The sequence below is a fragment of the Diorhabda carinulata genome, chromosome 11 (assembly GCF_026250575.1).
Source record: "Diorhabda carinulata isolate Delta chromosome 11, icDioCari1.1, whole genome shotgun sequence".
NCBI classification, from domain to species: Eukaryota; Metazoa; Arthropoda; class Insecta; order Coleoptera; family Chrysomelidae; genus Diorhabda; species Diorhabda carinulata.
The window spans coordinates 13,385,021-13,400,505 of NC_079470.1; the positions used below are offsets into that span (position 1 = coordinate 13,385,021).

At 32.4% G+C, this 15,485-nt stretch overlaps 1 protein-coding gene across 1 annotated transcript; it reads left to right on the plus strand.

Moving 5' to 3' along the window:
• Nucleotides 1-212: 212 nt before the first annotated feature.
• On the plus strand, nucleotides 213-12,969 carry LOC130899336 (dynein regulatory complex subunit 7). Its single transcript, XM_057809214.1, has 8 exons — nucleotides 213-567; nucleotides 623-915; nucleotides 1,578-1,827; nucleotides 1,926-2,365; nucleotides 3,449-3,748; nucleotides 11,787-12,256; nucleotides 12,313-12,514; nucleotides 12,585-12,969. The coding sequence occupies exons 1-8, from the start codon at nucleotides 254-256 to the stop codon at nucleotides 12,935-12,937; spliced, it is 2,622 nt and encodes an 873-aa protein (XP_057665197.1). The 5' UTR covers nucleotides 213-253; the 3' UTR covers nucleotides 12,938-12,969.
• Nucleotides 12,970-15,485: the final 2,516 nt, after the last annotated feature.

Below are 15,485 nucleotides of genomic sequence, written 5' to 3' on the forward strand. Positions count from 1 at the left end.
TGATTTACTACACAAACATAATAATATTTCGTACGTTTTTAACCGTCCTAGCTGACCTTGGACTCCCGGATTTTGATTTTTTAATCAATCGATCATTTCAATGACCAATCCGCTGACTATAAGCTTTTCGTGGCGATTAACTGCGTTCGAGCAATAACCAAACTTGTACATCGACTTATTTAGTAACGTAGAAACCATCGATCTAATAGTAAGTGCGTCCGTCAGTCAGCAACTGTCAATCACATTAACAAAAATGGATTCTCCGGTTAACGATGACGAAGGTGTATACGGATATTTATATTCGAATCCCGAAGACGGGGAAGAAATAGAAGAAGAAGAAGAAAAGTTTTCTTATTTTAAATTGTTGGATAAACCTCGAATTTTACCGGAACCGGTGGATTTAACTCACGAACATTTAAAGGAAATCGGATACGAATTGGGTTTGATAAAAATGTGTTGGCCGGAAGTGCTGGAACCGTTTTTTGAAGACAGAACGAATTTTCCTATGAGATATTTGAAAAATAACGAAAAGGAAAAGGTGTTGCTTTTATATACGGAAAACTTCAGGTATATAGGCATATATTTTATATAAAAATAAGGTTAATTTTTTTTATTTTTTCAGGAAACAATTCGTACAAAAATTTCCCGATAGGAAGCCGTTACTTTTAGCTGCAGAAAACGAATGTGGTATAGTCAAAATGGTGTGTACGACCATTCGTCCAACAAACGTGCCCTATCCGGAATTGGAAACTTGGCAAGGATGCGCCAGCTTCTTAGCGGACCACATTAAATTCGAACCCATGGAAGATATACCGACTTTATTGCCCATCCGACTCTATTCCCCACACACGACTTTGTTAAGACAAAGTGGACAAACTTTCGAACTGGCCACCACACTTTGTTCGATCCTCATAGGTTCGTAATAACAGCACGGGGTGTTTTTCTCAGTTTCAAACGAATCTCACCGATACGATTTAGGCTGCACTGCAACACATAACCTTACAAAATCTAAAGCTTCAATTGTCAATCAAATTGTAGCGGGAAATACTAATTTAAATGGCGCTGTCATTGTCAAAACCGTTTGACGTTTATGAAGTACCAACTTTCAAAATACAATGTATCGAATTTAATGACAGCAATTTAAATGAAGCTTTTGTTGTTTTCAAAACAATTTCGTGCGCTATTTGATGATTAAACGTGATGGTGAACGTTCTGGTCGTCCAATTGAGGTTATTACTCCAAAAAACATCGAAAAAATTCGTTACTGTCGATCGAAAACAACAACGTCGATGATTCCGAGCAGTTTTCGGTCATGTTGACACGTAATAAATCAGAAACGCTCTTACATATCGAAGTCGATGGTTGAATTGAATGAATTGTTTTCTGATCCACCGTATATTCCAGATATTGCCCTTTTCGTTTATTTTGATCCAAAAAGACGAATCCAAGCACTCGAAAAGTTAAAAAACCGTTGGAATTATTGTAGTAGATTGTCATTCAAATAGTGACATTCAATTTTTGCGGGAAATTCAAATTTACTGTATTTAATTTATAGATGAAGTTTTTCGTTTTTGCAGGAGTAGGATATGACGCTTTTGTTGTATCGGGCTACGCAATTAAAGACGTAACTTTGAGAATAATGATCAGAACCGATTGTCCGATACCGCCTTTCAAAGAAGAAGAAGAAAAACCACCGGAAACGCCAATCGAAGAAAAATACAAATTGAAACCTCCTAAAGATTTGAGAAGCAAATTTCTATTGATGATGGAACAGAGAGAACTGGATAAAGTACGCGAAAAGGAAGCCAAAATAGCAGAGGAAGCGCTGTTAGTACATTTCCTTCTCCTTCTCTCTGGTTTCTTCTTCTTTAAACTTTAATAAATGAACTTCTTGGTTTGGATAATAATTTCTAATTGTTTTTAAGTCAGAAGAGATTGGAGGAAGAAGCTCGTCCAGAGGACGAACTAGAAGGTCAACGTATCCACGCTTGGGTATTAATTTTACCTTCGGAAAAAGACGTACAAGAACCGTTTTACATCGAACCCAGCACGGGATTTTCCCATCCCCTAGATACCGATATATATTTAGGGATTGAAAGTATTTGGAACCATCAGAATTATTACGTGAATTTACAAGATTGCTCTAAAGGTATAGCGGATATGGAATTCGATTTGCAAAATAACGAAAAATGGATACACTTCTTGGTGGCCGAACCAATGAAGTATCGAAAACAGAAACCCAAAGATTTGGGAGACGATGACGACGTGAGAGACATGTACGAAGAGAAACATTTAGATATGCCGACGTCTTGGTCCATGAAGATAAACATACCGCACGAATCGTTGAAAAAACGCTTCCCGGAAGGTGAGTACGTATAAGCACTTTATAAAGGAGCAGTTTATACAAAAACCTACACCATAACTTTGCCTTGTTTGGAGCCGGTCTTCCCTTTGTTTAGGAAACATCTTCACGATGCTGTTTTTGAACAAACGTGGCATCCATCATCCCACATCTTTCTCATGTCCAAATTCTTAGTTAATATACGTTGAATTGCACGTTTGGGAATGCCTACTATGTCTTCTAGCTGGCGCACTTTCAGTCGACGATCTTCAAGTTTCGCTTCGTGGATTTTCTTCAACATTCCTGGAGTCGTCACTTCATTTGGTCGATCACTGTGATGCTGGTCCTTGCAGGTCGTTCAGTCTCGTCTAAACATCATCAACATTCGGCAGACTGTTTCGACCGCTGCTGGATAAAAACCTAGACCATTTTGGACCAAAAACCTAGGTTTTATCTTGTTATTACAGTATTGGTTACAATATAGGAGGATGGATCCAGAAGTAACTGGATCAACAAAGAAATTTAGGAACAAAACTTTTTCTTTTCAAAATAGACATCAACTGCCGAAATCATTTCTTCATTTTTGGAAAATCTTCGACCACTGAGTCGTGTTTTCAAGTCCGGAAACAGAAAATAATCCGAGAGGGCTAAATCTGGCTATTAGGGTGTATGAAGTTGCAATTCAAAGTTTGATTCGTTAACTTTAGTCATTGAAATAGCGGATGCGTGACCTGGTGCATTGTATCGATGAAACAACACCTTCTTCTTGGCCGAATGTGGCCGTTTCTTTGCTCAAACGTTGCAATAACTTTGCCTTCTTTGGAGCCGGTCTTCCCTTTGTTTTGGAAACATCTTCACGACGCTGACTATGTCTTCTAGCTGGCGCACTTTCCGTCGACGATCATCCAGTGGATTTTCTTCGACATTCCTGGAGTCGTCACTTGATTTGGTCGATCACTGTGATGCTGGTCCTTGCAGCTCGTTCAGTCTCGTCTAAACTTTGCTACCCGATATTTTACTGTTGATAACCAAGTTTGAATCACACCTGGAGTAGAATAAAAAGTATTTTATCGCATAACCGATACATAAACGAAAAATTCATTCCAGGTTATCGTATTACCAACTATAAAAGAGTGCTGATAGAAGAATACGCCCCTTTCATCTCGTACGATGGTTTGGTAACTCGAATAACGAGATTTCAAGATTTCGATTGCACGATTCCGGAAGTTATAGAAGAAGAATTCGAAAATCGACACGATAAATTCTACAGAAGCATCCAAATGTGCGATACTAACCTTGTTACAGATTATTTTCAAAAAGGAAGAGAAGACGCCGTCATCAAACACGTTTATATTAGAAATAACGACGAAGTCAACGCCGCCAGAACCATATTTTTCAATCACGAAGGTTGGGAAAAAGGATCCGTTGCTTTTAAGTTTATTTTCAAAAAAATTGCGTACTAATTCTAATTCTAATAGACCATAGACAAACTCCAACCTTTGAAGAAGTCCCGGATAGATCTTTGAAACTTTGGCAGCAAATCTTGTTTAGATGGATCAATCCTCGGAGTTCGTATCTACTCCTCCGCCTCTTATAACCATTTCGTCCTTATCCTGCCGCGTTATTTTCTACCACCAGGACTCTATTGCATCATATTGGATGCAATAGATTTTGTTCCTTTTCAATTTCTAATTTCATTCATGATTTCATTAACTTCTTCAATTGCTCGAGGTTCCTTGATCATTCTCGTACTGTTTTTAGTCCTTTTCTGTGCTGGATTCGTTTAGCAAGTCCTTGAAGTTATCTACCCATATTTGTTAATATTTTTCACCCTTTTTTTGTCAACCTGAATCCTTTTTCTTTTATTTTATTAACATTATCTTTTGGTACAGCCATTCGTGCTTAAAATCGATCGAAACCTCGTAATTTAAAAGATTTTAATTGTTTTTTTTTGAAAATTTGGAATTAAGTTCATCTTAACTTCAATCCTGACTTGGTTGCAAAGTATACTTTTTATTTTTAAGGGGTGAAAATCACCCCTTATTCCAATAAATTGAAAACTAATGAGTTAAAGCTGTAATGGGCTATAGTTATGTTCAAACATGTGAAATGTTGTTTTTTTTATATGTAACTACCCTTAAAAACTACCCTAATACAGTTATAAAAATATAAATAATCCATAAAGATCAAAACTTAGACGTTTCGTAATTTTCCAGTATTACTTCTAGAAAAATTTATTCGGTTTTTTAATAATAACTCGGCTTCCCTTTGAATTTTTTGTATTCATCCATACACCATTTTGTAGGGAATTTCATAAGCTATAAAACCATGACATTTGCAACCCTTCTAGGCCCTTTTCTTCAGAGAATTTTGATGTTAAAGGGTAAAAAACCCTCTAACTTAGTATTGAAATCGATACTTTAAACGCTTATATCTCGTTTAATTTTCAAGCTACGTGATTTTAAAAAAATGCAAAATGTTCTGTAAAATAAAAGCTAAATTTTAGTTACCATAAAATTCTTTCGTTGATTCAACAGTTTTTGAGATATTTTGAAAAAATAACGTTTTTTTTTAAATCGAAAAAAATAATTTCGCATTAAACAACTTTTTTCAAAATATACGTGTTCCAAAACATTCAAACTTTTGGAACTTGTTGTTAGGGCTTAAACAAAGATAATTTTACAGGGGCTACGATTAATTTTAATTTTGCCGCCACATGGTGTCAAATTTATTGATTTTTTTTTCAAATTCGAGTTACTTAACTTATTTTCGTCATAACTCGCTTAATTTTCATGGCAGACGGTTTTGTAAAAACTCATTTTAAAGGTCTAAAAATGTACTTTAAAAATGTTAATAATAATTTTTTACGAAAAATTGATAGTTTTTCCGTTATTTGAGCTCAAACCTCTGCTTAAATTTACGAAAAAGAAAATTGACTTTCAGTGACTCATAAATTGCTGAATATTATTTAAAAAATTTGTTTCAAACTGACTGATTTCTTTGTTTTTTTATAATCTTCAATTTTGATGAGAATAATTTTTTCCAGAAAATGCGTAATTTTCGAGTTTTTCACGAAAAAATGTTGAAAAACGTGTTTTTTTTTTAATTTTCGTCATAACTCGCTCAATTTTCATGGCAGGCGGTTTTGTAAAAACTCATTTTAAAGGTCTTAAAAAGTACTTTAAAAATGTTTATCACAAATTTTCACGAAAAATTGATAGTTTTTCCGTTATTTGAGCTCAAACCTCTGCTTAAATTTACGAAAAAGAAAATTGACTTTCAGTGACTCATAAGTTGCTGAATATTATTTAAAAAATTTGTTTCAAACTGACTGATTTCTTTGTTTTTTTATAATCTTCAATTTTGATGAGAATAATTTTTTCCAGAAAATGCTTAATTTTCGAGTTTTTCACGAAAAAATGTTGAAAAACGTTTTTTTTTTTTAATTTTCGTCATAACTCGCTTAATTTTCGTGGCAGACGATTTTGTAAAAACTCATTTTAAAGGTCTAAAAAAGTACTTTAAAAATGTTTATTACAATTTTTTTCGAAAAATTGATAGTTTTTCCGTTATTTGAGCTCAAACTTCTGCATAAATTTACGAAAAAAAAAATTGATTTTCAGTGACTCATAAGTTGCTGAATATTATTTAAAAAATTTGTTTCAAACTGACTAATTTCTTTGTTTTTTTATAATCTTCAATTTTGATAAGAATAATTTTTTCCAGAAAAAGCGTAATTTTCGAGTTTTTCACGAAAAAATATTGAAAAACGTGTTTTTTTTAAAAAAATTTTCAATCGCGAATAACTCAGAAACTATTGAGTTGAATAAAAAACTTCATTTCACATTTTCTTCATAAAATTCAATTCTCTATCTATTCCGGTGTTATTTAAATTTCCACCCCCGAGTAAGGGTAGCATTCACCCCCGAGTAAGGGTAGAAGCATACATTGGCACCAAATCAGGTTTGTTATTCGCATCATTTTTGAGCTTCTGTCAAAATTTCAAACTAATCCATGAAGATATTTAAAATTGCGGGATAATTTGCTTCGTTCACTGTACTATTTGTATGTTTTATTAGTTTCGTTTATAACTCTCATTTTGTATTGTTTTTTGTCTTTTGTTTGGTTGTCTTTCATTGAACTATTGAACTAGTTTCGTACGAAATATATTTTAGGACGTTACGACGCTTTACATAAAATCGAAGTCGAACCCAACAAAATAACGGAACACTATAAAAACAGAGATGACAGACGTTGCTATAGACAAGTGACATTTGACACCGGAGATTAGATTCGTTTAATTTTTGATAGAAACTCTTTAAAAATCGATTGAAACACTTTTTTTTAGTCGTTTTCTGATTAAATAATCAACTAAACTGATTAATGAGGATTAATTCAGTCCATAATGTATAGTTTTGTTGTTATAAACAGTCTTTTGAGGTTACCCAAATCTCCTGCTTATAACTCTCATTTTGTATCGTTTTTTTTTGCGTTTCTTCTAGTATAAAGTTGAAAAAAATTAAATCTCGAGTATTTTAAAATATATTTTAGGACGTTACGACGCTTTACATAAAATCGAAGTCGAACCCAACAAAATAACGGAACACTATAAAAACAGAGATGACAGGCTCTACTATAGACATGTGACATTTGACACCGGAGATTAGATTCGTTTAATTTTTGATAGAAACTCTTTAAAAATCGATTGAAACACTTTTTTATTGTCGTTTTCTGATTAAATCTTCAATTAAACTGATTAATGAGGATTAATTCAGTCGATAATGTATAGTTTTGTTGTTATAAATAGACTTTTGAGGTTACCCAAATCTCCTGCTTATAACTCTCATTTTGTATCGTTTTTTTTTTGGCGTTTTTTCTATTATAAAGTTGAAAAAAATTAAATCTCGAGTATTTTAAAATATCTTTTAGGACGTTACGACGCTTTACATAAAATCGAAGTCGAACCCAACAAAATAACGGAACACTATAAAAACAGAGACGACAGGCTCTACTATAGACAAGTGACATTTGACACCGGAGATTAGATTCGTTTAATTTTTGATAGAAACTCTTCAAAAATCGATTGAAACACTTTTTTATTGTCGTTTTCTGATTAAATCTTCAATTAAACTGATTAATGAGGATTAATTCAGTCCATAATGTATAGTTTTGTTGTTATAAACAGTCTTTTGAGGTTACCCAAATCTCCTGCTTATAACTCTCATTTTGTATCGTTTTTTTTTGCGTTTCTTCTAGTATAAAGTTGAAAAAAATTAAATCTCGAGTATTTTAAAATATATTTTAGGACGTTACGACGCTTTACATAAAATCGAAGTCGAACCCAACAAAATAACGGAACACTATAAAAACAGAGACGACAGGCTCTACTATAGACAAGTGACATTTGACACCGGAGATTAGATTCGTTTAATTTTTGATAGAAACTCTTCAAAAATCGATTGAAACACTTTTTTATTGTCGTTTTCTGATTAAATCTTCAATTAAACTGATTAATGAGGATTAATTCAGTCCATAATGTATAGTTTTGTTGTTATAAACAGTCTTTTGAGGTTACCCAAATCTCCTGCTTATAACTCTCATTTTGTATCGTTTTTTTTTTGGCGTTTTTTCTATTATAAAGTTGAAAAAAATTAAATCTCGAGTATTTTAAAATATCTTTTAGGACGTTACGACGCTTTACATAAAATCGAAGTCGAACCCAACAAAATAACGGAACACTATAAAAACAGAGACGACAGGCTCTACTATAGACAAGTGACATTTGACACCGGAGATTAGATTCGTTTAATTTTTGATAGAAACTCTTTAAAAATCGATTGAAACACTTTTTTTTTAGTCGTTTTCTGATTAAATAATCAACTAAACTGATTAATGAGGATTAATTCAGTCCATAATGTATAGTTTTGTTGTTATAAACAGTCTTTTGAGGTTACCCAAATCTCCAGCTTATAACTCTCATTTTGTATCGTTTTTTTTGCGTTTCTTCTAGTATATAGTCGAAAAAAATTAAATCTCGAGTATTTTAAAATATCTTTTAGGACGTTACGACGCTTTACATAAAATCGAAGTCGAACCCAACAAAATAACGGAACACTATAAAAACAGAGACGACAGGCTCTACTATAGACAAGTGACATTTGACACCGGAGATTAGATTCGTTTAATTTTTGATAGAAACTCTTTAAAAATCGATTGAAACACTTTTTTTTAGTCGTTTTCTGATTAAATAATCAACTAAACTGATTAATGAGGATTAATTCAGTCCATAATGTATAGTTTTGTTGTTATAAACAGTCTTTTGAGGTTACCCAAATCTCCAGCTTATAACTCTCATTTTGTATCGTTTTTTTTGCGTTTCTTCTAGTATATAGTTGAAAAAAATTAAATCTCGAGTATTTTAAAATATCTTTTAGGACGTTACGACGCTTTACATAAAATTGAAGTCGAACCCAACAAAATAACGGAACACTATAAAAACAGAGACGACAGGCTCTACTATAGACAAGTGACATTTGACACCGGAGATTAGATTCGTTTAATTTTTGATAGAAACTCTTTAAAAATCGATTGAAACACTTTTTTTTAGTCGTTTTCTGATTAAATAATCAACTAAACTGATTAATGAGGATTAATTCAGTCCATAATGTATAGTTTTGTTGTTATAAACAGTCTTTTGAGGTTACCCAAATCTCCAGCTTATAACTCTCATTTTGTATCGTTTTTTTTGCGTTTTTTCTAGTATATAGTTGAAAAAATTGAATCTCGAGTATTTTAAAATATCTTTTAGGACGTTACGACGCTTTACATAAACTCGAAGTCGAACCCAACAAAATAACGGAACACTATAAAAACAGAGACGACAGGCTCTACTATAGACAAGTGACATTTGACACCGGAGATTAGATTCGTTTAATTTTTGATAGAAACTCTTTAAAAATCGATTGAAACACTTTTTTTTAGTCGTTTTCTGATTAAATAATCAACTAAACTGATTAATGAGGATTAATTCAGTCCATAATGTATAGTTTTGTTGTTATAAACAGTCTTTTGAGGTTACCCAAATCTCCAGCTTATAACTCTCATTTTGTATCGTTTTTTTTGCGTTTTTTCTAGTATATAGTTGAAAAAATTGAATCTCGAGTATTTTAAAATATCTTTTAGGACGTTACGACGCTTTACATAAACTCGAAGTCGAACCCAACAAAATAACGGAACACTATAAAAACAGAGACGACAGGCTCTACTATAGACAAGTGACATTTGACACCGGAGATTAGATTCGTTTAATTTTTGATAGAAACTCTTTAAAAATCGATTGAAACACTTTTTTATTGTCGTTTTCTGATTAAATCTTCAATTAAACTGATTAATGAGGATTAATTCAGTCGATAATGTATAGTTTTGTTGTTATAAATAGACTTTTGAGGTTACCCAAATCTCCTGCTTATAACTCTCATTTTGTATCGTTTTTTTTTTGGCGTTTTTTCTATTATAAAGTTGAAAAAAATTAAATCTCGAGTATTTTAAAATATATTTTAGGACGTTACGACGCTTTACATAAAATCGAAGTCGAACCCAACAAAATAACGGAACACTATAAAAACAGAGACGACAGGCTCTACTATAGACAAGTGACATTTGACACCGGAGATTAGATTCGTTTAATTTTTGATAGAAACTCTTTAAAAATCGATTGAAACACTTTTTTTTAGTCGTTTTCTGATTAAATAATCAACTAAACTGATTAATGAGGATTAATTCAGTCCATAATGTATAGTTTTGTTGTTATAAATAGACTTTTGAGGTTACCCAAATCTCCTGCTTATAACTCTCATTTTGTATCGTTTTTTTTTGGCGTTTTTTCTATTATAAAGTTGAAAAAAATTAAATCTCGAGTATTTTAAAATATCTTTTAGGACGTTACGACGCTTTACATAAAATCGAAGTCGAACCCAACAAAATAACGGAACACTATAAAAACAGAGACGACAGGCTCTACTATAGACAAGTGACATTTGACACCGGAGATTAGATTCGTTTAATTTTTGATAGAAACTCTTTAAAAATCGATTGAAACACTTTTTTTTTAGTCGTTTTCTGATTAAATAATCAACTAAACTGATTAATGAGGATTAATTCAGTCCATAATGTATAGTTTTGTTGTTATAAATAGACTTTTGAGGTTACCCAAATCTCCTGCTTATAACTCTCATTTTGTATCGTTTTTTTTTGGCGTTTTTTCTATTATAAAGTTGAAAAAAATTAAATCTCGAGTATTTTAAAATATCTTTTAGGACGTTACGACGCTTTACATAAAATCGAAGTCGAACCCAACAAAATAACGGAACACTATAAAAACAGAGACGACAGGCTCTACTATAGACAAGTGACATTTGACACCGGAGATTAGATTCGTTTAATTTTTGATAGAAACTCTTCAAAAATCGATTGAAACACTTTTTTATTGTCGTTTTCTGATTAAATCTTCAATTAAACTGATTAATGAGGATTAATTCAGTCGATAATGTATAGTTTTGTTGTTATAAATAGACTTTTGAGGTTACCCAAATCTCCTGCTTATAACTCTCATTTTGTATCGTTTTTTTTTGGCGTTTTTTCTATTATAAAGTTGAAAAAAATTAAATCTCGAGTATTTTAAAATATCTTTTAGGACGTTACGACGCTTTACATAAAATCGAAGTCGAACCCAACAAAATAACGGAACACTATAAAAACAGAGACGACAGGCTCTACTATAGACAAGTGACATTTGACACCGGAGATTAGATTCGTTTAATTTTTGATAGAAACTCTTCAAAAATCGATTGAAACACTTTTTTATTGTCGTTTTCTGATTAAATCTTCAATTAAACTGATTAATGAGGATTAATTCAGTCGATAATGTATAGTTTTGTTGTTATAAATAGACTTTTGAGGTTACCCAAATCTCCTGCTTATAACTCTCATTTTGTATCGTTTTTTTTTGGCGTTTTTTCTATTATAAAGTTGAAAAAAATTAAATCTCGAGTATTTTAAAATATCTTTTAGGACGTTACGACGCTTTACATAAAATCGAAGTCGAACCCAACAAAATAACGGAACACTATAAAAACAGAGACGACAGGCTCTACTATAGACAAGTGACATTTGACACCGGAGATTAGATTCGTTTAATTTTTGATAGAAATTCTTTAAAAATCGATTGAAACACTTTTTTTTTAGTCGTTTTCTGATTAAATAATCAACTAAACTGATTAATGAGGATTAATTCAGTCCATAATGTATAGTTTTGTTGTTATAAACAGTCTTTTGAGGTTACCCAAATCTCCAGCTTATAACTCTCATTTTGTATCGTTTTTTTTGCGTTTCTTCTAGTATATAGTCGAAAAAAATTAAATCTCGAGTATTTTAAAATATCTTTTAGGACGTTACGACGCTTTACATAAAATCGAAGTCGAACCCAACAAAATAACGGAACACTATAAAAACAGAGATGACAGGCTCTACTATAGACAAGTGACATATGACACCGGAGAGGATCCAGTTGCCAAATCAGGTCCGTCCTATAGACGGCCAATTTTGAAAGTTATCCAAAAATACGAAAGAGACGAAAGCAAACCGTCTCACGAAGATATAGCGTCTAGAGAATTCGCTATAGTTGGTAGAGAAATCAGGATAAAATTCCATTACGGCAAAAATAATGTAACGGCATCTACGAGGGTTTTCATGAAACCTCCGCTGTCTGATATTGGCGAAGAAATGGTCTTCGATCCGGATATGACGTACGGTTACCAAGCGGAAATCGGTGTGAAACGTCCGAGACAATTGACGCTTTATTTGATGTTCGAAGAACAATTAAAAGAAGAAGAAAAAGTTATAAACAATATAAGAGAGGTTAGTTTCGTAATTTGTACACGAGAATTTTCATTATTTTTATATTTTTCCCGTAGGTGGAGGCTCAAATATCCGAATTTTTACTTATAAGGGCTAGGGAAATGGCGTTTTCCAAACTAGACGTGCCCTTATTCAACATAGAACAGAACGCCGAATATAGACAAGCTATGCTCGATAAAGAAGAACAAGCGCGGGTTTATAAAGAGAAAGAAATTGAGGAAGACATCGATTATTTCGCTCCCTATTTAGCCAAATTAGGTAAAAAAAAAACGTTTCGAGTGATTTCGACCCAATTTTCTAACAATACTCACAAGAATATTGTATTTAGGTGGACCTCCTCGTTTGACTTTCTCGCAAGCCAAAGAAGCAAGAGATTGCTGTCTGCGGGAGTTCAAAGAATTGTTGGTGAATCGAGCGAATGTAATGCAAAAGCAATTCGAGAAAATGAGCGATAAATTGCAAGCGAAAAAATTGTATTATACGGCTACCCACGACGTTTTGACGCCGCAAGAAGAAGCCGATTATTTCGCGGAAGTCAACAATATAATGTTGGTAATGAAGGCGTTGCAAATAAGATTGAATCGGCATAAAGAATTAGCTTCTGTGCGATACCAAGTGATGGCCAATTATCTGTTCCATCACCCGATGTTGAAAATATTGTATAGGAGAAGGAAAAAATGATTCGACTGGTATATAATAAACTTTCCGATCGCTACGCTTCGTTATTTTCGAAAAAAAAATAGTCGGAATACTAATTGGTTAATAGGGAATATTTAAAAGGAAAAAACACGATGAAAAATCCGCTAAAATGATACAAAAACCAAAAAAAAACTAAACGCTTGAATTTGGTATTATAATTATGTTAAATATATTAATTTATGGTGGTAATTGGTTAGTTTATAGGTTATTTAAACAAAATCTACCAAAAGTTGATAATTTTTATTGATTATTTACAAAAAATTACAAAATAAAGAAAAAATTATCAACAAATACGTCTAACACACTTCCTTGGATCATTGCGCTAAAACTCTATGGCAGTAATGTTAAGAATAAGGCCCGCGGGCCGTTTTCGGCCCCCGCGTCGTATCAATAAGGCCCGCGATCGCAATGTACCACAAAAAGAAGGATAATGTTTTTTAGAGCTTTTAGATTTTATTCGATGTTTTAAATACGTTGAAAAACGTGTTTTTTTTTAATTTTCGTCATAACTCGCTTAATTTTCATGGCAGACGGTTTTGTAAAAACTCATTTTAAAGTTCTTAAAAAGTACTTTAAAAATGTTCATTACAAATTTTCACGAAAAATTGATAGTTTTTCCGTTATTTGAGTTCAAACCTCTGCATAAATTTACGAAAAAGAAAAAATTGATTTTCAGTGACTCATAAGTTGCTGAATATTATTTAAAAAATTTGTTTCAAACTGACTAATTTCTTTGTTTTTTTATAATCTTCAATTTTGATGAGAATAATTTTTTCCAGAAAATGCGTAATTTTCGAATTTTTCACGAAAAAATGTTGAAAAACGTGTTTTTTTTTTAATTTTCGTCATAACTCGCTTAATTTTCATGGCAGACGGTTTTGTAAAAACTCATTTTAAAGGTCTTAAAAAGTACTTTAAAAATGTTCATTACAAATTTTCACGAAAAATTGATAGTTTTTCCGTTATTTGAGCTCAAACCTCTGCTTAAATTTACGAAAAAGAAAATTGACTTTCAGTGACTCATAAGTTGCTGAATATTATTTAAAAAATTTGTTTCAAACTGACTAATTTCTTTGTTTTTTTATAATCTTCAATTTTGATGAGAATAATTTTTTCCAGAAAATGCGTAATTTTCGAATTTTTCACGAAAAAATGTTGAAAAACGTGTTTTTTTTTTAATTTTCGTCATAACTCGCTTAATTTTCATGGCAGACGGTTTTGTAAAAACTCATTTTAAAGTTCTAAAAAAGTACTTTAAAAATGTTCATTACAAGTTTTTACAAAAAATTTATAGTTTTTCCGTTATTTGAGTTCAAACCTCTGCATAAATTTACGAAAAAGAAAAAATTGATTTTCAGAGACTCATAAGTTGCTGAATATTATTTTTCGTTTTCATCCCACAAAAACTCTATGGCAGTCATGTTAAAAATAAGGCCCGCGGGCCGTTTTCGGCCCTCGCGTCGTATTAATAAGGCCCGCGATCGCAATGTGCCACAAAAAGAAGAATAATGTTTTTTAGAGCTTTTAGATTTGATTCGATGTTTTAAATACTCGTACTCTCAAATCTACGGATATTTATAAGTAATTTTAAGTGCCTATAGAAAGACATTATCGCCATCTCTTAGTAGCAAACAGAAAAATCCTATTATTTTTGTCGAGAACTATAAAATCTTCAACGCGCTTCGATTCTAGACTAGAATCTTCCTCAACCATATAAAACGAGTACGTAGGCGCGACATGAGTCAGTTGAGTCGAGTAATCGAAGAAGGATTTTAATTGTACCGCGAAATACTGATTGTGAAACACAGAAACGTAAAGTTGATAGTAAGTGCAGAGTTTTTCACTCTAAATGGGAAACCTACGAATTCATTTCGTGCAGGCCAGTCCAAAACTGTGATTTCCGCTTCCTCCAAATATTTGTTAACAATTTTGGTGGTATTTGGACGAGAATTATCCCGCATCAAAATGAATTTTTCACCAATAAATGAAGCAAATGGGATCAAAGTTTCTAGAAGAACTTCCTCGATGTACCTTCGAGCAATCAGAAACCCCAATAAATTCAGTCCGGAGACCAAGACATTGAGCGAATTGCTCCTAATTCTGTCTCGATCGTCTGAGTGGTAAAGACCAAATCGAAACTCATCCGTGAATAAAACAATTCTCCATTGAATTTGTCTACGTTGGAAGCATTTTAGTCTCTGTGTTTTGATCTGGTTCATCAATTGTAATTTACCACAAAACTTTCCGCATTTAGATTCTCCCTGTATGCAGTATATAAATTAACTTGTTAAGCAGAAGCTCGGAGACATAAGTATGTAAAATGGATAAAATGGAAGCGTGAATTAAGCACCGACGAGCAAACACGTGACGATTTGTCACGGTTCGTAAAAGTCCACTTTGAACAACCGCTGCGGAATCCTTCAGGCGGAAAACTGAAACTTTTTTTTTTTGTAGAAGCTCCACATCCCAAAGAATTTAATAAGAATAAGACTCTTAATATATTTTCGTTGCTATTTTCAAAAATATACAG

What these genes read in the sequence shown, in the direction of transcription:
- LOC130899336 (XM_057809214.1), top strand. Translation starts at nt 254, where the DNA reads ATGGATTCTCCGGTTAACGATGACGAAGGTGTATACGGATATTTATAT. An exon ending in GAAAAAACGCTTCCCGGAAG is followed by an intron (nt 2,366 to 3,448) that starts GTGAGTACGTAT and finishes AATTCATTCCAG; the next exon opens with GTTATCGTATTACCAACTAT. An exon ending in TTATAAACAATATAAGAGAG is followed by an intron (nt 12,257 to 12,312) that starts GTTAGTTTCGTA and finishes TTTTTCCCGTAG; the next exon opens with GTGGAGGCTCAAATATCCGA.